Source organism: Dermochelys coriacea, chromosome 3 (assembly GCF_009764565.3).
Source record: "Dermochelys coriacea isolate rDerCor1 chromosome 3, rDerCor1.pri.v4, whole genome shotgun sequence".
In the NCBI taxonomy this organism is placed as follows: Eukaryota; Metazoa; Chordata; order Testudines; family Dermochelyidae; genus Dermochelys; species Dermochelys coriacea.
The window spans coordinates 116,699,683-116,723,511 of record NC_050070.1 but is presented as its reverse complement, the minus strand read 5'-3'; the positions used below and the strand labels follow the sequence as shown (position 1 = coordinate 116,723,511).

The window sequence follows — 23,829 nt, the reverse complement described above, 5'->3', positions numbered from 1 at the left end:
GACTAAACAAATGGGCAAAAAGGGTAGGAGGACAAGAGGGTTCCACATCAAACAGTCTCCTAGGATAAGGCAGTGTGTAGGTTTGTGATGGAGAAGATGTTGCAGCCAGAATTGTAATGGCTCCCTGGAAAACCACTGTCATTTTATTTTGTGTGAGTTGGAGGCATTAATGAATTGACCTTTCATCCTTTTAGTAAGCTGCAGTCTTTCTTGCTGCAACACCAGACCTTTTTGGAGAAATGTGAGAGTTGGATGGAATTTCTGGTTCAGACTGAGCAGAAACTGTCTGCAGAGATTTCAGGAAACTACCAGAGTTTGTTGGAGCAACAGAGGGCACACGAGGCAAGTTATAACAAACAGACTTTATGGAGAGACATTTTACTGTACCCTGAAATAAGCTACCTCTTTTATAGCCTCACTGAGAATATTGTGCCTTAGTAATTTAAGCATGTGAAGATGGTGTGACCAGTGGTGTGCAATCTGTGGCCCATATATATTTTCTGTGTATAAAAATCAAGTTTTCAATCATCCTGTAATTTCACAGGGTTGTTTCTTCCATTTGACATCCCATTATCCTCATCTGCAGTGTTTGCTGCATCAATTCCCAGTCTTTTAATCTCCCAACACACTCCTGGTTCCCGTTGCTCCCCTGTTCCATCCTCATCCCCCTGTCCTACCCAATTAGCTTCCTGGGCTGAGACTGAGATGATGGGAACTTCTGTAAATGTATTAACTACTAGTTCCTTAGTTGCCTTTCTGAAATTCTCAGGCCCACAGCCCTGTTTTGGCAATAACAAGATGATTAGGTGATAAACTCCTTTCTATTCCACATACATACCTGTTACAAAATTGATACTAGTTTTTTACGTGGATTAAACATACAGTGTGTATGTGTGCGTATGTGTGGTTTAACATAAAACATTCTCTGCCTCAGATTCTTATACATCTCCAACAATACTGTCAGAAAAATTTGGCAAAGATATCAGAAAGCACCATTCTTCTGTACTGAAAAGTTGTTAGATATATTGGGTAAAAAAATTCAAAAGGATCTAAGGCCCAGATTTTTGAAGATATTTAGGCACCTAACTCCCATGAGAAGTAGGCACTGAAATACCTTTTAAAATCTGGAACTAAGTGACTTAGGAGCCTAAACAAATTTTCAATAGTAATTTAGGTATTTAGGGCCCAAATCCTATTGACTTTGATTAAGATTTAGGGCTTGTAAGTGCCTAAGTCACTTTTGAAAATGGGATTTTGGCTCCTAAGTCACTTGAGCGTTGTCCTTTTTTTTTTTTTTTTTTTTCCTCCTTGAGTCCTTCTGAAAAATATATTTTAAAGTAATCACACAATGGACCATATGCTCAGCTGATGTAAATAAGCACAACTCCATTGACTTACGCAGAGTTATGGTGATTCACTCCAGCTGAAGATCTGGCCCAGTATTTCTACTAAAAACGTTTAAAAAATCCAAATTTTTAATCTGATTAGTATAAAACTAAAAAAGTAGCTAATACATTTTCAGTGTCACCATGCAGCTATGCACTTCTGTCAAAGAGGGTTTATCAGCAATGTAAAATTTTCTTACAATGTTAAGTTTGTACAAGGTTTTGGTTCAAAAATTCTACATGCAGATATCTGACTTCACAAAGCAAAGAACTATAACATATTTATACTTAAAAACATTTCAGAAAATGAGAAGTGCACAAAAACTCCTGAACCACAAGATTCTAAATTCCTCATAAGCTTATGTTTAAAACATGCTGTCAATCACAGTATTATCTCCAAATGATGCCTAGATCCTAGGTTCTGTTGAACTTGTTTAGCTTTTATGTACAGTAAAAAAAAATTCCATTCCTGGGAAGAATAATTATTCCCTTCTCCTCCTCCCCAAGATTGAGGGTTTAATCCCATTCTCATTGAAGTTGATACCAAAACTCCCATTGAGCTCACCTGGACCACGATTCAGCCTTGAGTAAATTAAATGAGAAGTGAATTTTTTTGCCAGTGATGGCAGAAGAAGTGAAAGCCTTTGAGACCTTTGCTTTGAAACCACTTCTGTCTCTTTTATAATAGCTGTTCCAGGCAGAGATGTTCAGTCGCCAGCAGATTTTACATTCGATCATCACTGATGGGCAGCACCTACTAGAGCAAGGACAGGTGGATGACAGGTAAACACTAGTATGCTTGTTTGTTTGTTTATGTGTGGTAACACATGCTATGTGCTAGGTAATTGCCAAACAGAAAAGAAGGAATATGGTGCCGACATTGGGGAGAACACCATATAAAGCCAAACAGGCAGAGGGTAGGTGGAAGTCGCAGAAGATGTAAGTAAAGCAGTCAAGGTACTGATTGGCTATTGTCCTGAAAAGTGGTAGTTTTAGATCCCAGTTGAATGTTAGCTGCCGTGTGAAAGAAGTGCATCCCTTTCTACTAGGACTTTATAGATAGCTGTCCAAAAACATACATTTTTCAGCTTTTCATTTATTAAAGAAATGGATCAAGGATACAGTTCTTACCCAGGGTTTGTATTGTTTGTTTATTCTCAAATAGGGATGAGTTTAATCTGAAACTGACACTGCTCAGTAATCAATGGCAAGGAGTGATTCGCAGGGCACAGCAGAGGAGGGGAATTATTGACAGCCAGATCCGCCAATGGCAGCGTTACAGAGAGATGGCAGAGAAACTACGCAAATGGCTGGTGGAAGTGTCCTATCAGCCAGTGAGTGGACTGAGTGGTGTTCCTATTCCACTGCAGCAAGCCAGAGCCCTGCTGGATGAAGCACAGGTATGTCAAATATGTTAACAGTTTTATAGTCCTTTTCTCATATGCTTTTAATGTTTAGTTGAAAGAGGTTTTGTTTATCTTAAGTGTGCTAGAATTGAATTAACTACAATAGTCAAAGGTCAGTGGAGTCCAGCAAGAGAAATATTGGACATAGTTGTTTTTCAGAGTAGAGAATAGACTTAGTAGCATACCTCAGAAAGAATGAAAGCTGGATTTATAGATCTAAAGAAATCCCAGCTGAGGATTTCCTTTCACCCAGTTACCTGTTTATTTCCTTGATTCACACCTGACCTCCCAGTAAAGGTTATGTGCTCCTATATGTTTGTTTTAATTAGTCTTTGGTCTTAAAGACACACCAGAACTAAGATAATGTTTAGAAGGCCTTGATCTCTCATGCTGTCCATCTTTGTGCAAAGTCAGACAAATCCACTCATTAGCTTGGAATTTGCAGGGCTGAAAATAGCCGTGTTGATGCACATTGCATGCCTGCTGTGCCCTTCACAGGAGAAGTCAGAAGAGAGGAGCTTCTCCCTTGCAGAGTTTCTGAGCTACTCAGGTGGAGGTGGGGGGAGGGAGAGGGGAAGTAAGTTTTCTCATCCCCGCCACCCTCAAAATCTCTTTATGCACTGGGGATGAAGAGACGAAACCTTCTGTATTGTGACCTACTAGTTGAACTGTGAAATGGTAGCTTTATGCATTTGAGTAGCAACCCACTATATCTAAGCTATGGTCCCTCATGTAGTAATGAAAAATGTATTTTATCAATCTTGGCTGTAGGGCCGCTTACACATAACAACTCACTAGGATTAAAAACAAGAGGCTAACAGATCATTGGCTTTTTGCAGCTTAGGGAAAAAGTTCTCTTGCGGCAACAAGGGAGCTACATTTTAACTGTGGAAGCTGGGAAGCAGCTGCTGCTTTCTGCTGACAGTGGAGCGGAAGCAACCCTGCAGACAGAACTCACAGAAATTCAGGAGCGCTGGAAATTAGCCACCGTTCGTCTTGAGGAACAGAAGAAACAGCTCACCTTCCTGCTGAAAGTAAGTGCACGTGCTGTATGAGTAGGCACAAAACCACACACACTAATTATTATGGCATAGTGAAGAAGTGTAATTAAGAGGAATGATCACAGGCATTGGCATCAGGAATTCCTGTATATTAAATCTTGCTTTGCCACTCGCTCACTGTATAAACATGGGCAAGTCATTTAACTACACTGCCTCATTTTCCCCATCTATAAAACAGAAGTAATAATACTTCCCTTTCTTATGTGACTATTGTGAATATTTACTAGTTAGTGTTTGCGCAGCACTGATGTGTAAAGGTCTATATATGTATTAAGTTTTATACTGATACTTTTAGTGAACATTGCAGAAAGAATGTGCATTTTATTTTGCAACATTATGATTAGTCATTCCTCATATACATTGTATTACAAATATTGCAAATCTCCCCTTTCAACTCAAATGCTAGTGTATGGACTTACCTAGCCACCAAGTCATCTAGTTTTCTCTCCAGCATCTTGACTACTAGTTATTTCACACAAATTTCTTAGATCTTGGAGGAGAGACCATTAAAACATGTTTTAATTTAAGCAATCTCCAAAATGCATGCTAAACCCAGTGTAAGCACTCAGTGTGATAGACTGGAATTTAGCCACATCTCTTGCATCTATTTCATGAATGGAAATGGGGCATGTCGTTAAATTCCCATGGATGACGATGAAATATTTTTGCAACTGAAGCACATTGTTGACTCTCATTCAATCTGTGATCCACTATAACCCCCAGTTCTTTTTTCAGCAGTACTACAACCTACCCAGTTATTCCCCATTTTGTAGTTGTGCATGTGATTTTTCCTTCCTAAATTAAACACTTTGCGCGTGTCTTTCTTGAAATTCATTTTGTTGCATTCAGACCAGTTTTCCAGTCTGTCAGGGTCATTTTGAAATCTGAACCTGTCTTTCGAAGTGTTTGCATCTCTTCCCAGCTTGGTGTTAACCCCAGATTTTATAAGCATAGTCTCCACTCCATTAACCAAGTCATTAATGAAAATACTGAGTAGTACCAGACCCAAGACTGACCCCTGTGGGACCTCACTAGGTACGTCCTCCAAGTTTGACAGTGAACCATTGATGAGTATTCACAGGTTTCAGAGTAGCAGCCGTGTTAGTCTGTATTCGCAAAAAGAAAAGGAGTACTTGTGGCACCTTAGAGACTAACAAATTTATTAGAGCATAAGCTTTCGTGAGCTACAGCTCACTTCATCGGATGCATTGAAGTGAGCTGTAGCTCACGAAAGCTTATGCTCTAATAAATTTGTTAGTCTCTAAGGTGCCACAAGTACTCCTTTTCTTATTGATGAGTATTGTCTTTCAAGCAGTTGTGCACCCACTTTATAGTAAATTCATCTAGACTGCATTTCCTCAGTTTTTTTTATGAGAATGTGATGTGGGACTGTCAAAAGTCTTACTAAAATCAAAATATATCCCTTCTAATGCTTCCCCCATGGATTAGCCCAGTATCCCTGTCATCTTCTAGCATCCCCCACACCTGATGATACAGTAATTTCAGATGCCTTCCTGTTAGGCTGGGGAGCTCACATGGATGATCAGACAGTATAGAGCATTTGGACACCTCAGGAACCAGAACATATACACATCTTCTGTACATTTTAGTATGTACAAAAATATTGAATGATATATTGCTTATTTACTATATAATTAACTTTTGCTCATGTTTTGTGTCAATCTGCATTAGGATGGTAACTGGGATTTAATTAAACATACAAAACAATTTTTTTTTATTTAAATGTTTTAAGAGATTATGATAAGTTTAGGCCTTAACATATTTTGTATTAAATTCAGATTTAATTTTAAACCAGTTCATTTTTAAAAAGAAAAACTTACTATGATTTAAATAAAAAATTAATTTGAATACAAAAATTATTGATTTTTATCCACCATAGTTATGACCTCATTAAGACAACAGAAATGTCAGCAGTGGCAATGGAAGTTCTTATTGAAGATGAATGGTGCCTTACATTTTAGAACTTGAATCTTTAGGTAGTTAAAAGTGTGCATCAAAAACTCCAGTAAAAATACATGCATGATAACTTATGCCACTTGTGAGAAATTTTGGCTAAACAGCTATAAACAAGTGGCACTGTAAGTAAAATCCATCAACATAAACTCAGAAGGCTTTCTTTTTCATGCATTTCACTGTTGAAAACAGCAAGGTCTAATGCATTTAACAACTTGCACATGCAACTTTACAGAGCATGTATCTAGTTTATTCATTATGTGATATTTAGAAATAGCCCTGACACTGAAATGTTAACTGAGTCTATGCTTTTTGATGGAATGATGCATTTGCTTTCCTCCTGCTTACTACATCATCTGAAGGTGGTCGAAAATCTTTAATTGGAAGGAAACATATAGTCTATGACTGCAAAGTCATCTTTTTTTTTATTATTATTTTTGAAAGCTAATGTGACAGCAGAACTCTTTCTTATGCTGAAACTCGCACCCCAAAAAAGTGTACAGAAATGGAATCATACCACTTCAAGGGAGAAATCGGTGGGGGTCTTCTCTGTATATTTAACTGTTTTTTTTTTTTTCAATTTATCTGCTATCATAAGAAGGAATTTGTGAAGCTAAATCCTGGCCTCTCTAGTATCATACAACTGACATTCTGCAAAAGAAAATTATAGCTGTAGTCCTCTGAGTTCTTTAGTCTGGTCAGTTCCTGCAGTATTTATGTATGTCAGCTGTTGTCTACTAGGATTTTAGTAGACTGAATGGGATTACTTCTTCAAAGTACAATGGGTTGCCTAATGCAATCATTCCTAAGGGGACTCATGGAACCCTTTTTGGCAGAGAGAAGCAACATTGCAAGGTCAAAATCAGACCTTGAGGACTCTGTGGTAATAGAAGGGGTTTAGTTTTGCCTGCTGCTAGCACTGGAGCACAGCACAATAGACAATATGCTCTACTGGTGCATGCCATCCAGACTCTGAGACTTGAATATTATATAAAAAGGGCTTATGGGGACATCCTATTATGCAGATATCCTCACTGCTTGTTGGTATTGCTGCCATGAGTGCACGGGACTGGAGTAGATGACCTCTCGAGGTCTCTTCCAGTCATATGATTCCATGATTATTTACAGGTTTCAGAGTAGCAGCCGTGTTAGTCTGTATTCGCAAAAAGAAAAGGAGTACTTGTGGCACCTTAGAGACTAACAAATTTATTAGAGCATAAGCTTTCGTGAGCTACAGCTCACTTCATCGGATGCATTTGGTGGAAAAAACAGAGGAGAGATTTATATATACACACACACACAGAGAACATGAAACAATGGGTTTATCATACACACTGTAAGGAGAGTGATCACTTAAGATAAGCCATCACCCACAGCAGGGGGGGGAAAAGGAGGAAAACCTTCCATGGTGACAAGCAGGTAGGCTAATTCCAGCAGTAATTCTCCCCCCCACCCCACCCCCCACTGTTCCTCTGATATTCTTGTTAACTGCTGGAATTAGCCTACCTGCTTGTCACCATGGAAGGTTTTCCTCCTTTCCCCCCCCCTGCTGTGGGTGATGGCTTATCTTAAGTGATCACTCTCCTTACAGTGTGTATGATAAACCCATTGTTTCATGTTCTCTGTGTGTGTGTATATAAATCTCTCCTCTGTTTTTTCCACCAAATGCATCCGATGAAGTGAGCTGTAGCTCACGAAAGCTTATGCTCTAATAAATTTGTTAGTCTCTAAGGTGCCACAAGTACTCCTTTTCTTTTTTCATGATTATTTAGTCAGCTTGAATGATTCAGCATGATGAGCCTCTTTCTACTCCCTCCCCTCTTCCCCTTCCTCTCCCCACCCCCCAATCTGGAATAAAGTCTAATAATAATTGTTCTGCTTTGAGGACTGGGAAAAATGTGAAAAGGGCGTAGCAGACTCCCTGGAGAAACTAAGATCCTTCAAGAAAAAGCTTTCTCAGCCATTGCCCGATCACCATGATGAGCTGCATACGGAGCAGATTCGTTGCAAGGTAAAGCACTCTATTGAGCCCCATCTGATCTGCAATTTGCTTGTCTTGGAATATCTTCAGCCATCATAAGCCTTGGCATTACTGACTATATAGACCAGCAGCCCATGCAGTGAATTACTGCATGTGCAATTTTCTGTTTGTGTCTGCATGCACATTTTGTGTGTGCATCTGTTCGTTAAATAGTGTTTGCACAGCACTAATTAATGTTTGTACAGCACTTGGAAAATATAGGGTCTGTCTCTAATCTCACATTGGTGTAAATTAGATTACATTAGGCAAAACCAAAATAAATTGAATCAGAATTAGGCCCATAAAGAGCTATAAAAGTATTGGTGGTTCTTTTTAGTTTCGAAGTTCTTACTGCATGATTCTTTTAGATGAGACAAGTAAAAGTTCATAGATTTTAAAACCATGTCATTTCAATGCTCTTTACTCCTGCTCAGGATAATTGTTGTCTCAAACTTTTATCCTGCATTAGTTGCAAGTTAGAAACAAATTGGGAATCCCAATCTCATTCTTCCTTTCTTAAAATCAGAGGGTAAAGGTGGTGCAGACTGCAAAGGTGGTCACTAGAGATGGCCCCAAACCAAAATCTTGAGTCCAGATAGCCCTGAACTTTGGAGAATTTAAACTCTGGGATTTTAGCTTAGACCCGTTTCTACTTGTTTAAGGGCTGATGTATCTTGCTGTATCAGTTTTAGTAACAATGGGACCTCCCTTCTAACGCTGAAAAAATAATGCTGTCTTACAGGTGGTCTGTTATAAATAATGCTTTTAATATAGTTGTAACTCTCCATCTAAATATTGGCTCTGTTAACAGACTTGGTTTGCTAGATACAATAGGACTTTAATGCTAGTGCCTATGGTTAACAAGTAAAGACAACTTTCTATAATAAAACTATTGCCAAACTTCTAGTTGCATAAAGAGCTTGATTTTTTTCATGCATTTTTTTAAAACCAGGAGCTAGAAAATGCGGTTGAAGGGTGGACGGATGACCTTGCACATCTGACACTTCTGAAGGAGACTCTAGCTACCTACATCAGTGCTGATGATATCTCAATCCTCAACGAGCGCATTGAGCTGCTGCACAGGCAATGGGAGGAGCTCTGCCACCAGGTAAATGTGACACTGAACTTGAATGTGATTGTGACTAGTGATCACAGAAACCCCCGTGGGAATTGCTACCTGATGTGCCAAGACTACCTCTGAGCCCATTTTCCCTGGTAGCTTGGGACTTCAGAACCCCGCCTGGTTTGAGCCAGACACGCTAGCCTGCTACAAACACAGATCTGAACTACATCCAACAAACTGCAGGCTTAACTGAAAACAGCTTAAGAAGTGTTCCTGTCTCCAACACCCAGGTACCGAGCTCCCAATGGGGTCTAAACCCCAAATAAATCCGTTTTACCCTGTATAAAGGTTATACAGGGTAAACTCATAAATTGTTCTCCCTCTATAACACTGATAGAGAGAGATGCACAGCTGTTTGTCTCCCCTCCCCCCAGGTATTAATACATACTCTGGGTTAATTAATAAGTAAAAATTGATTTTATTAAATACAAAAAGTAGGATTTAAGTGGTTCCAAGTAATAACAGACAGAAAAAAGTGAATTACCAAGCAAAATAAAATAAAATACACAAGTCAAAGCTTAATACAGTAAGAAAACTGAATACAGATAAAATCTCACCCTCAAAGATATTTCAGTAAACTTCTATCACAGACTGGATGCCTTCCTATTCTGGACACAGTTCTTTCCCCGGTACAGCCCTTTTTCCAGCTCAGGTGGTAGATAGGGGATTTCTCATGACTGCAGCCCCGTTTGTTCTGTTCCACCCCCTTATATATCTTTTTCAGAAGGCGGGAATCCTTTGTCCCTCTCTGGGTTCCCATCCCTCCTTCTAAATGAAAAAGCACCAGGTTAAAGATGGATTCCAGTTCAGGTGACATGATCACATGTCACTGTAAAACTTCAAGCCCTCATTCCTCCCAGCCTGACACACAGGAAGGCCTGCAAGCAAACAGAGCCATCCACAGTAAATTGTCCTGGTTGATGGGAGCCATCAAGATTCCAAACCACCATTAATGGCCCACACTTTGCATAATTACAATAGGCCCTCAGAGTTGTATTTCATATTTCTAGTCTCAGATACAAGAGTGATACATTTATACAAATAGGATGACCACACTCAGTAGTTGATAAGCTTTGTAATGATACCTTAGAAGAGACCTTTTGTAGGAAGCATATTCTAGTTACATTATATTCACACTCATTAGCATATTTTCATAAAATCATATAGAGTGCAACATCACAATGATTATGCACATGAAAGGGGCATAGGGACAGCTGAATGTGATTAGCAACTGTTAGAACAGACAGGTACCAGCTGGATGACAAGCTAGCATTTGAATTTGAACTGAGACTCATCCATTTGTAAGGTATAATCTCATCAATCTCCTAATACAGAGGTAGAGCTAAGGAAGTAGAATTTGGCATGTCAAATACAAGCTTTATCCAGAGGAACAACACACCCTTTTGAGGGTGAGGCGATGTGGGAAATATTTTCAGCCATACTGATTTACAGGTATTTAAAACAAAAGAGTGGAGAAAATACCCACTAAAATTCAGGAGTTAGCAGATGTAACATTAAACTGATCACTCACTTAATAGCAAACTTAGAGTGGAATAAGCAAAATCTGCCCATGAAATGGAACAATAATCAAGAATCATCTCATTCCTGGAAGGAAATTGTGACTAATCTAATAGCTAAAGGATATGTACAGTATGTGTCTGCAATCTCTAAAAGGGTTCATCCTTCCATTCCTGGAGACTAACTTTTCTGGTGAAATGTCCATTGAAAGCAATGGTCATGCCAAGACCAACAAAGGAAAGAAAGCAGGATTATGTATTTTATTATAACAGCAGAAGATTTCCTCTTAAAAACTTTGCTTCGCTGTGGAGCTAAGATTAATAACAGTTCAGTGTATCTTCAAGTGTTTGCTTTAGTTACCACTAATATTTCCAGACTTCCTGTAAATGATCACTTTACTGAGCAAGGGTATAAACAAACTCAGGAAAACTATATTAAAGATCATGTTAAACTTATGGCATAATTGGCCCACAGGAATAAAGAAGAAACAGAACAGCCATCATTGGCTTGAGAGAGGTGGCGACAAGATAGTCTGATGTGAGAAAAAACTCGCTGTACCCTGTATTCTGTTGATATGCTTTTCCTTGTGTTAAAAAAAAAAGACTGCACATTTCTCATTCTCTTTGGCTTGGGTGCCCACTTAATTCCTTGGCACCATGTGGGAGATAAATACACAGTGCTCCCAGTGCATTTTACAGTTGCTGCTTATGCTTAGGAATCCTGGCTCCAGATTTAAAGTTGCCACCTATCCCAAATTTTCTGGATTGGCCTGATTATACTTGTGTACTCCAAAATGTATTGAGCAGTAAAGAACCATTTCACTGTCAAAAAAACGAACAAACGAACGAACAAACATTGTAGGTCAGCAAAACATAGTTACATTGTGCCAGGGACGTGATATCCTTTTTCATTATCATAGAATCATAGAATATCAGGGTTGGAAGGGACCCCAGAAGGTCATCTAGTCCAACCCCCTGCTCAAAGCAGGACCAAGTCCCAGTTAAATCATCCCAGCCAGGGCTTTGTCAAGCCTGACCTTAAAAACCTCTAAGGAAGGAGATTCTACCACCTCCCTAGGTAACGCATTCCAGTGTTTCACCACCCTCTTAGTGAAAAAGTTTTTCCTAATATCCAATCTAAACCTCCCCCATTGCAACTTGAGACCATTACTCCTCGTTCTGTCATCTGCTACCATTGAGAACAGTCTAGAGCCATCCTCTTTGAAACCCCCTTTCAGGTAGTTGAAAGCAGCTATCAAATCCCCCCTCATTCTTCTCTTCTGCAGACTAAACAATCCCAGCTCCCTCAGCCTCTCCTCATAAGTCATGTGCTCTAGACCCCTAATCATTTTCGTTGCCCTTCGTTGTACTCTTTCCAATTTATCCACATCCTTCCTGTAGTGTGGGGCCCAAAACTGGACACAGTACTCCAGATGAGGCCTCACCAGTGTCGAATAGAGGGGAACGATCACGTCCCTCGATCTGCTCGCTATGCCCCTACTTATACATCCCAAAATGCCATTGGCCTTCTTGGCAACAAGGGCACACTGCTGACTCATATCCAGCTTCTCGTCCACTGTCACCCCTAGGTCCTTTTCCGCAGAACTGCTGCCGAGCCATTCGGTCCCTAGTCTGTAGCGGTGCATTGGATTCTTCCATCCTAAGTGCAGGACCCTGCATTTATCCTTATTGAACCTCATTAGATTTCTTTTGGCCCAATCCTCCAATTTGTCTAGGTCCTTCTGTATCCTATCCCTCCCCTCCAGCGTATCTACCACTCCTCCCAGTTTAGTATCATCCGCAAATTTGCCGAGAGTGCAATCCACACCATCCTCCAGATCATTTATGAAGATATTGAACAAAACGGGCCCCAGGACCGACCCCTGGGGCACTCCACTTGACACCGGCTGCCAACTAGACATGGAGCCATTGATCACTACCCGTTGAGCCCGACAATCTAGCCAGCTTTCTACCCACCTTATAGTGCATTCATCCAGCCCATACTTCCTTAACTTGCTGACAAGAATGCTGTGGGAGACCGTGTCAAAAGCTTTGCTAAAGTCAAGAAACAATACATCCACTGCTTTCCCTTCATCCACAGAACCAGTAATCTCATCATAAAAGGCGATTAGATTAGTCAGGCATGACCTTCCCTTGGTGAATCCATGCTGACTGTTCCTGATCACTTTCCTCTCCTCTAAGTGCTTCAGGATTGATTCTTTGAGGACCTGCTCCATGATTTTTCCAGGGACTGAGGTGAGGCTGACCGGCCTGTAGTTCCCAGGATCCTCCTTCTTCCCTTTTTTAAAGATGGGCACTACATTAGCCTTTTTCCAGTCATCCGGGACTTCCCCCGTTCGCCACGAGTTTTCAAAGATAATGGCCAAGGGCTCTGCAATCACAGCCGCCAATTCCTTCAGCACTCTCGGATGCAATTCGTCCGGCCCCATGGACTTGTGCACGTCCAGCTTTTCTAAATAGTCCCTAACCACCTCTATCTCTACAGAGGGCTGGCCATCTCTTCCCCATTTTGTGTTGCCCAGCACAGCAGTCTGGGAGCTGACCTTGTTAGTGAAAACAGAGGCAAAAAAAGCATTGAGTACATTAGCTTTTTCCACATCCTCTGTCACTAGCTTGCCTCCCTCATTCAGTAAGGGGCCCACACTTTCCTTGGCTTTCTTCTTGTTGCCAACATACCTGAAGAAACCCTTCTTGTTACTCTTGACATCTCTTGCTAGCTGCAGCTCCAGGTGCGATTTGGCCCTCCTGATATCTTTTTATTATGGTATGGTGCAAACAAATCTGTCCTGCAGGATAAACATTAAAAGGTATCAAAGGAATAGACTTAGTTTTGGAAACCTGTAGAATTCCAGTTGGGCACTCAAACTGGAGGATGCTTTTCCTATCTTGTGAATGAAGTTGACAGGGTCATGAGAAAGAGACACAATTAAGTAGCATTCATGGGTGAAAAGCCTTCATGCATCATAAACTCTCATGAAACAAAGAAGAAGCTGAGCTGGCTGCATGTGGGTGAATGGGCTAGAAGACCTTTTCCATATAGACTCTGATTGGTTTTCCCAGATTCCTGCTACACACCTTTCATGCTAAAGGAGAGGGCTGATTAAAGATTGGATGTCTTAGTCTGTTGTTTACATATTTAATCTTCCAGGATGTAACCAAATGAATGAGGCTTTTTTTTCTTTTTCAGTAGTTGGGTGTTACCACAAAAGGAAATGTGCTGTCATTTGTGTCTGACTTTAAAAATCAGAAGCTTCAGTTAGGAAAGCAGTAAGTTGTATGCAAAAGAGCAGGTGTAATGCTCATATGATCAGTGAAGATGCTGATGTAGAGTCAGAAGCAACTCCAATTACAGATGAGGAGGAAGAAGCTGTAGTAAGTAGGGTGCCATTACATTATAGCCATGTGATTATCAGAAATTCTGACAGGAGAGATTAGTTTACTGTGAATACTGTGTTTAATATTCTTTCAGGTCCTATTCATATTGGCCCAATTGTTTTGTAATTCACAGTTTGAGATGGAAATATCCTTCTTCTAATTTCCTAAATATGTAGCAGTCTCTTACTTTTCAAAGCGACGTGTGACAAGCCTCCATTTCCTGTGTATGCTGTTGTTTTGTTCTCTGTTTGTCTGATCTTATCGCCTGCTCATTTCTGTCGTAGCATTCTTTAGCCCTTGGGAATATCTGGTCACACAGTTCCAATGCTGCAAAATTAGAGGCACTCACAAAATATGTGTATGTGGACACAAGCATGGAATTGCACATGCATTTGCAATTGCTTGGTTTATGAGAGCTGCCTATCTCGTCTGTACACACATTTTGCAGTTACAATTGACATAGCAATCACTTATAGTGTGGCCATACCATGTATGCATCCTCCTAGACATCCATTTGGTTTAAAAATGTCATTGTTCTAAGGGTCAAGCATCTATTTGTGCTAAACAATCTGTCTCTGTTGGAGTTTGTGCTTCCAAATAAACAAAAGTATCAATGTACATTTTAATTCTTAATAAATGAAAATATTGTCTCTAAAGACAATGAAAGGGCTATTTTTAACTGTGCTATGGAAACCTGAATTTAAAGACCACAAGTTTGTATCTTACCATAAAGCAAATTATATTTAGAGTATACTCTTCCCTGTGTGCAACAGGAACTGGCTACCAGCATCCTGAGATTAATGCTGACCTTGAATTTATAATGAGTCATGCAAGATTTTTGTAGCACAACTCCAATTTACCTTAATGGCAGTCAAGTAGCTAAAACTCTTTGCAGGACTGAGAATTTACCTCTGAGAATCAGTGTGCTCTCATCTATTAACTGTACTCTCTCTTTTATTGACTCCCTCTGTAAACATTACAAGATCTCCTTGCGGCGGCAACAGGTGAATGAGAGACTGAATGAGTGGGCAGTCTTCAGTGAGAAGAACAAGGAGCTCTGTGAGTGGCTGACACAAATGGAGAGTAAGGTGTCTCAAAATGGAGACATCCTCATTGAAGAGATGATAGAGAAACTCAAGAAGGTAAAGTTCTTTTGGTTTTATATTTTTATATGCTGTTACATGCACCTTTTCCTCTGCTCTTTCTCAGTTATCAGAATTTGAATAATCTGGTACTGGCCTGTTATAGACACTGTATTAAATGGGTCACTGGTCTGATCCAATGTATGGCAGTTTGTATGTTCCAATGAGAATTTTTGTCAATGTTCTTTTCTAATTATGTGCCTTTTCCCTGTGCCTCTTGAAGTGGATTTCTCAAAATACAAAGACACGACCAAGAACGGTGAATGCTTTACTAAATGCCTGATCACAAGTGTCAGTAAACCAGTTATGAATTATTGTACATACATTTGCAAACTATTTTTCTTTCTTGTGATTACTTATGTTTAAACGGTGGTGGTGTTTGAGGATTTGTTCATTCACCAAACTATTTCCAACTTAGTATTAAACACTGCTTATGTTTATTCTAGTTCTTCCAGCAGCACTGAGCTGAATGTGTTCTGAATAAATGTCTTTATCTCTGTGATTCTTCTTTGCCATGTAGGATTATCAAGACGAAATTGCCATGGCCCAAGAGAATAAAATCCAGCTCCAGCAAATGGGAGAGCGTCTTGCCAAAGCCAGTCACGAAAGCAAAGCATCAGAAATCGAATATAAACTTGGCAAGGTCAATGACAGATGGCAACACCTCCTAGATCTGATTGCAGCCAGGTAAAAACAGCTGCTTTGTTTTTAAACATTTCCTGGAATAGAATCCTGTATTGTAATTCATGAAGCAGCTGAATTCCTAGCTCAAGAGAGGACTCGGAACTTTTTCATACCTGTCTCCACCCAGTCCATCCACTTATCTGTGATCCGTAACTGCTCTCAGCCAACATGCTTGGTTGAACTTATCCTTCCTGATCCACTGTATCTGATTCAGGAAGTTAAAAACCAGTATCTATTAGGATGATCAAGACTGGCTGCAGTCAGAAGTGTAGTGGCTTCTGGTCAAGTGTGGTTATTTTAGGTTGAAAGTGGGTGCCTAAAGCAAGACGTAAATCTTTCGTTTTCTTTAAAGTACAGCGCAAAGGGTGCTAAGTGACTCACTTTTAAAAATCCTACCCAAAGGACAGTTTATGGCAGATGGTTTTGTTTTTCTGTCTGTTTTTAGATTAGTGAAGAGTGGGAGAGAGAAAATAATGTAGACTGATGTATATCCATTGGGCCTAGTAGCTTGCAAAAAAAAAAAAAAAAAGTTGTTTGCCATAGGTTATCTACAGAAGTATATACACTGTGCACATGCGATTCTCGGTTAGTAAATGAAGAATATTAATTTAAATTTCTAATGTCTGTTCTGAGCTGTAGTGCAGCTACTCTCAAGCTAATAGACAATCATTTTTGCCATAGCTTTGGCTATTGTGTCTGTACTCTGTAGTATAAAGGATGTTCAACATGTTGCTTGAGTTTCCATAACTTGAAAGATATTTCTATCTGTACCAATACCCAGTATTCTATTTGCAGCAATTCCTTTTACATTTCTCTGTTTATCCAGTAGGTTCGGTAAATGTTTGGTCACCTCCTCCACCCCGTACTACAATATTCTTCCTCAGAATTCTGTGACTTTAGGGAGTCAGTGAATTTCATAGTGGCAAAGCCATTAAGGGGTACAGACCTTTTAAGATGAAGGTGGATGTGTTTTATTTTAATGTAACATTTTTCAGGAAATGGCATTTCTTACAGACTAAAAGTCTGTTGGTTTCACAGGATGTGGTTTCTCACCAGATCTTAAGCAAAACAGTTACTTAATTAATTCTATACTTTTCTCTTGAAGTCATTTCTAATGTTTAAACATAACTATGATGGGCTTCCTCTATGCCCAGGCCAAGCTTTAAGAGATTTCCAGTGAGAAGTGATGGAATATGCAGGTGGCAAAATGTACTTCTAGATATCTATCTGTTACGCTCATTACTGGGATTAGTGTTGTACCTTGGGAGGGTGATGAGGGTCTCAGGATTCTATTTCTTAGTGGTCTTTTCAGATGAGCTGTAAAACTGAATTGTTATACACTTGTTGAACTTCCCATGCTATTTTCCTCAAGTACAGAGTGATATTTCTGGCCATAGATTAATTTGTGTGATTACAGATTTGCCTCAGTTTCCCAGTCAATTTCCGATGGATGCTTTTTTACCTAATACATTTTAGTGTTGCCCCTTTTCACCACAGAGCTGGCTGCATTTGAATTGTGAGTGAAGGGATCCCTATGTGAAGTTTGTATATCATGTGACTAAACGTGGAGTAGTGAATGGCTCAAAAGATTGCTGAAGGGATAGAGAGCCTTTTACCAATTGGTCTCTGGCCCAAGAGGGTTGTGACTTATCTACTGTCTGTTGGTTAACCTGTGTGAAATGAGTTTATGATCTAAGAGCAGTTCCTAGTGGAAAGATTCCCACATCTCAAAAACCAGTTTGCAAAATACTTTGTATGAAATTTGGAATATCAGAGTATGTTACTATTTTTATACATTCAGCTGGAAAATGCAGCTTATTTTTGGCACTGCTGACATTATAGTGCAAATTCTGCATTCTGGATCCCTGACAATATTAATAGTAACTCTGTGCATACATTCTCAATGTTTCTGTTTCTCTGTCAAGCCAAGGCCATCTTTTGCTCAAATGTGCTTATTGGTTTGTTTTCAGCGGCCATCCACCAATGGGAAATACCTATTTACAGGAAAATGGAATACAGAGTTGTAGTGTGTTGGTCCGTGATATTAGAGAAACAAAGTGGTTGAGGAAATCTTTTATTGAACCAATTTCATTTGGTGAAATAGTCAAGCTTTCAAACTACACAGAGCTCACCCACTTCGTCTCTCTGAGGAACACAGACTCGCTGTATGTTTGTTTCAGAAGATGAATAAGAATATAATATATTTTGGCTACATAACATTTTTTGTGTTTTTAAATTATCTCTCTTGTATTAAAGAATCTTGACTTTAGCCTGTTCACAGGTTAAAGTCATGTTCTGTTGCTTACAGCAAATTGTTCTTCCTGCAGAAAAAAAATTTCAGTCAGAAAAAAACTGGTCAGTTCTGAATCTGTTTTTGTTAATTTTTCATGCCATTTGGAGTAATCCATTTTAAATATTCCTTCTGGCCTATTTTTTTTTCCAGCAGCATATTTCCTTTTCACTTTTTCTTCTCTCTGCGGAAGGGGGGGAAGGAGAAGGGAGGACTCCCCAGAAAGACAGCTGCCTCTCTACTTCAGTGATTTCCCATTTCTGGCCTCTCGTGGCTGGAAAGTTTTCTCCCTACAAATTGTCCATTATGATAAATAGGCCAGCTGCATGTGTGCACAGTAAAGGAGTAGTGTGTAGCTGCATGCTTTATACAGGACTTTTCTTGGACGGTTAAGTTTACAACTGAAGGCCTCTTTCTCCCCCCCCCCACTCCCCCCCTTCCTGACACTCATGGCCTACATTCCAGGAGATCAAGCCTGGCGCATGTTGATGAATGTAAGTTTTATTTAGAAACATGACCACTTGTCACCACTCAGTCTCATGTTAGCAGGCCCTGGTCTACTAACATTTGTTTGGAATGTGAGCATTTTTGTACGGTACTCACAAAGGCAAGCTTGCCTGCAGCACAGTCTGTTGGACTACAAACTTTCGGACTGCAAGTTCTTGGTTTTAGTACTGGAAAGTTTCATGGTGGTAGGAGAGGATTTATGTGGCGTGAGGATGGCAGAGGACTGCAGTGTGGATTCAGACCTCCCAGACTGCAATTGCGATGTCACAAGGCAGGCAGCTATTTACTTTTCTTACATATTTCTTTGGAATTTGTTATAGTTTGCTGAGGAACTAGTTGTCATAATATTAATCCATAGGCATGCTGCCTTACCAAAAAACTTTTTCTTTTCTGCCCAGAATTTTAGTGTTGTTGAGGAGTGTTAGGAAATCATGATGTGCTTTGTTGTCTTGCTATAATTCTGGGATCTTCAAATGTTTGTCTTAACTGAAAACAGCCTGATCACTACTAGTAGGTGGTTAAATAAGGCTGAATGAAACCATAGACCTGATTTTACTACTGTTTTTAATACAAGATCATGTAAACATGTGAGAGGATTCAGAGGGTTGTAATTTATTACCTGCTGTTTGTGTAATCAAGGGGGCCTGACTACATCCAAAAGTTAAAGATGTGGAGAGGTTCTGTAAAACTTATGCTCAAATAAATTTTAGTCTCTAAGGTGCCACAAGTACTCCTTTTCTTTTTTGCAAATACAGACTAACATGGCTGCTACTCTGAAACACATTATTAAAATGTCTGTAGCCAGATGGATCTTTGTAGCTTAGTTTTGAACAATGTATATAGTTGGATTGAAAGATTTTTATATTTTGTCAAATATTATCCCTGGATTTTTTTTTCCATCTTGTATTTTTTCACAAGATTTTTAGTGTAAGCTAACTTGTAAGTTGTAAAATTATTTTTCAGTAAAGGTAGAAGTATAGAATCTGAAGAGTAAATGTGGCATTTTCAACTACTCATTAGTTACTGAACTATGAAAGCTACTTTTTTATTTTATTTTATTTTTATTTTGCATTTCACTATTTAATTAATTTTAGATGATGACAGAATTTTACAATATGTTCAGGTGCATGCATAACATTTCCCATGGTACTGTTCCCCAAACAGAAGCATTCAAATATGAAGAAAATAGTGCACTTGCATTGTGTTCTTGCAGTATATTTGCCTGGAATTTGAGAATTCAAGTATCTCCAAAAGGGTGGAGTAATAGTTTCTCATTGTTTTCTCCCTCTTGAGTTGGAACTCCAGTGTTTTGCCAATCTAATTTGTTTGAGCTTAGATATTACTATAGACATGATGTGTGAATGATTAACAGCTAATTAAAACTATAAGCTGATGGTAGATTCAGTTGATGTCACATTTCTGTGCATATTTTTTGTGATTGGCTTTTAAATGAATGTTAGTAACCAGCTGTCCAATGACGAATACTGAAGTTATTAATTTTGTACGATACGCTATTGTGTGTTTATGGTGCAATATATGTTTAGACTTAAGCACAATTTAAGCATATTTAGTTTAACTCTAGCTAACTGTTTTTGAGTTTTAAAAGACCTTCCATATTGTTTTCAGCTCCAGAATATTTTCTGTGTATTTTTTCTAGGTTTGAAATTGGCTTTTAAAAAATAATCACGTTGCTTTCTTTTAAATATTAAATTATACCAGCAAGTGTAATGAACTAATTTAAACTTTCAAATGTTTTCTCATTAGCAATAAACTGGAAAACTGAGCAATTGGATTACATAGTATTTTCCTTCCTGAGCAAGGACAAATGCCTGAGATTTAATATGGGCTACGAGAAAAGTACAGCAAGCTTCAGGGACTTCCTGTACTTATATGTCAGGCTTGCTAAATTTATACAACCCTGCTTAAACCTGCCATGTGATCGTTCCAAGCATCTAATTTGAATTAGGAATCCTTGTTAGCAAGCAGGGGAACTCAGCCAAAGCCTCTTACAGTAACACGTTTAGTGAGATTTTCCCAAAAGAATTTGCTTTTTTTTCATATAATGCTGTTGCAATGAAACCCCAAAAGGGCACAGTTTCATTTTGCTCAGGGGACTGCAGACCGCCATGTGTAGACTCTGTGCAGCCTGCTCCCTGCCTGCTGGCAGAACTCCATGAGTCCCCCTATCTTTCAGGCCCTGTAGGTCAGGATTTTAGACTATTGGAGAATGTAGAAATAAGTTTCTAAATATATATATATATAATATATTGCCTCTGCTACATGCACAAAATATGTAGTTGTGCATGTGCAATTAATTTCAATGGGTGGCACAAAAGAGCTTAAAACTTCTTATATGCTCAAACTAGAGGCGGGAAATAATTAGGTGAGCATGTAAGCGTATAGGTGTGCAGGTATATTTTCAGTGTAATTAAAGGCACATATTGAGGTTATTTGAGAGATTTATACTTTGATGAATAATTAAAAAGCCTCTTAGAGCCCTACACATGGATCAAAATCCCTTTTTGCTCAAACACAGAACAGAATGACAGGTCTGTAATGATTTGCTTTTAACCTCCTAAAGACTAGAGAGATGGACCTAAACCACAAAGTTTGGATTCAAACTTACCCAAATTTCAAGGATACTCTGATCTGATTTTTTTTTTTTTGGAGGACTCATATAAGCTGAAGTCCTGAAAATAGCTCTGTGTGCTGCACTCATATTACATGCTCTGTTGTGAGTGGTGGAATCGCAGTTCCCGAGAAGCCCCTGCTTGGAGGCACTGTGTCTGAAGCAGGCCCTAGAATGCCAGGAGAATACATAACAGCAGTTACTGCTGAGCCCTCTATACCCGTTGTTTTCAATCTTTGTTCATTTGCAGACCCCTAAAAAATTTCAAATGGAGGTGCCAGACCCCTTTGGAAATCCTAGACAGTTTGCGGACCCCAGGGGTCCGCGGACCACAGGTTGAAAACCACTGCTCTAAATAGAGTGAAGCATATACTGTCCCTATGCCAGTTCCACTCAACATAGTGACAGGTTTCAGAGTAGCAGCCGTGTTAGTCAACATAGTAGTGCACTAGTAGGGATAGGACTATGACTCTGTCTCTCACACACTCTCTTTGGGATTTTTAGCACTAACAGCACAACCTCAATATTTGTGGAGGCCAAAAGGACTATCCGTAGATTCAAAGGCCAGAATGGACCATTGTGATCATTTATTCTGACCTCCTGTATAGCACAGGCCATAGAACTTAGCCAAAATAATTTCTAGAGCGTATCTTTTAGAAAAACTAGTAACCTTGATTTTTAAAATTCTCAGTGATGGAGAATCCACCATGACCTTCGGTAAATTGTTCTAATGGTTAACATCTGACCGTTCATGCTTATGGAATGTGGTTAGGTCTCTCTTTCTCCTATCTAATGTTCTCTTGAAAAGACAGCTGATTGGTGTCCTTGGTGATTATTGTTGCACAGCAAGGTTACCAGTCCTGTTACAACCAAGAAATCATTGTGGGGGCAGATTCTGCTCTCAGTTACATACCAGTGTAAATCTGAAGTAACTATTAAAATCCAGTGCAAGTTAGAGTAGCCCTTAAGATTGGGGAAAGTAGAAGAGTGGGTTAGTGCAGTGGCTTTCAACCTTTCCAGACTACTGCACCCCTTTCAGGAGTCTGATTTATCTTGTATACCCCAAGATATGCCTCACTGAAAAACTACTTGCTTACAAAATCAGACATAAAAATACAAAAGTGTCACAGCACACTAGAACTGAAATATTGCTTACTTTCTCATTTATACCATATATTTATAAAATAAATAGATTGGAATATAAATATTGTACTTACATTTCAGCATATAATATATAGAGCAGAATAAACAAGTCATTGTATGAAATTTTAGTTTGCATTGACTTTGCTAGTGCTTTCTGTAGTCTTTTATAAAACTAGTTGTGTTGATGTACCACCTGGAAGACTTCGACGTACTCCCAGGGGGACGCATACCACTGGGTTAGTGTACTGAGCTCAGCTCCAGCTAAGGACTGAGCTCACTATCTCTAAGCGTGAGAGAGTTCAGTCTTTAGAACTTATAGGTGAATTAGTCTTATTAGATGCATGTAGTTCAACACCAATGCAGGTCAATTTCCTTTTGTTAATTGCAATAGTTATTTACTTGTAATCTGACCAGGTGACTACATTAGTGAAACAGAAGGCACAACTAATTTAGATGGATTTTTTTTTTACACTGACCATATTAAATACATTTTCTTTCCCTGAACCAAGCTTTGATTCAACCTGCAGAGATATAGAAGCCTATAAAATCTTGTGTGTGGCCTCTGAAAATCCTGAATTTCTGTTAATTAGAAATACTGGGTTTGGGCACTGTTTATATGATTGTAGTGCTATAACTAGTAAGGGGAAGCCCTAGAGTAGCAATTCTGTTGTTTGAGTGTGAAGTTAAGTTGAATTTCTTTCCCAGTGAAAATTATACAAAAGTGATGTCTTATAAAGGCTGTTTAATGATGTGCATGTGCTCTTGTTTCTCCTTTTGGCAGGGTGAAGAAGTTGAAGGAGACCCTGGTAGCTGTGCAGCAGCTGGATAAGAACATGAACAGCTTGAGATCCTGGCTCGTTCACATTGAGTCAGAGCTGTCCAAACCCATTGTCTACGAAACCTGTGATTCCAAGGAGATACAAAGGAAACTGAATGAGCAGCAGGTAAAATACAAAATGAGGTAGAAGAGTAAAAAACCTGACACAATCACCACACTGGCAGTTGCACTATGGTGTTGGGAGACCCAAGTAAAGTATACCTTGGGCTGCCGATGTCCAGCTCAGTGTTGAAAGAAGGCACTGATGCAGAGAAGATGCCCTTAGATTTCAAGGCAGATAATGCTTATTGCATCACTCTGGTAGAGTCTTCTGCCGGCTTTGACATTGAATCTACAAGGAGCTGCTTGACCCTGCCAGATAGAGGTAAGGTACCATAATGTTATGTCCAGAATGTGGGTTACTGTTGTGGTTGAGGTTTTTTTCTTTGTTTTTTAGTATATAATGAACTACCGTCCACTTCCAGAATTAAAATGAAACCATACTGTAGTGTTCACTTGCAAGTTTTATAAGTGCTTGACATTGTCCATCTTTGGAAATGCCTTCTGATTTTTGTTTTGTTTTGCAGTTCATAAACATGTTTGAGTCTCTTTGCATGTTGAGTTGCATGTACAATACAAAACTGATTAACTTTAAGCGGATGTGCACTATGTAAAGTCTGCACTCAGTGCTGGAATGAAGCAGTTCATGCTGCAAATAGGAAAAGTGGGATGGGG

The 23,829-nt window shown here is 39.3% G+C and overlaps 1 protein-coding gene across 1 annotated transcript in view; it reads left to right on the top strand.

Moving 5' to 3' along the window:
- Nucleotides 1–23,829, top strand: part of SYNE1 (spectrin repeat containing nuclear envelope protein 1) — a 507,598-nt gene that overhangs the window by 433,581 nt on the left and 50,188 nt on the right. Inside the window, 9 exon segments of the mRNA XM_043511213.1 lie at nucleotides 195–342; nucleotides 2,074–2,168; nucleotides 2,551–2,785; nucleotides 3,631–3,825; nucleotides 7,712–7,837; nucleotides 8,799–8,954; nucleotides 14,866–15,024; nucleotides 15,545–15,711; nucleotides 23,059–23,221. Of these exon segments, the coding sequence (XP_043367148.1) occupies nucleotides 195–342; nucleotides 2,074–2,168; nucleotides 2,551–2,785; nucleotides 3,631–3,825; nucleotides 7,712–7,837; nucleotides 8,799–8,954; nucleotides 14,866–15,024; nucleotides 15,545–15,711; nucleotides 23,059–23,221 (1,444 nt within the window).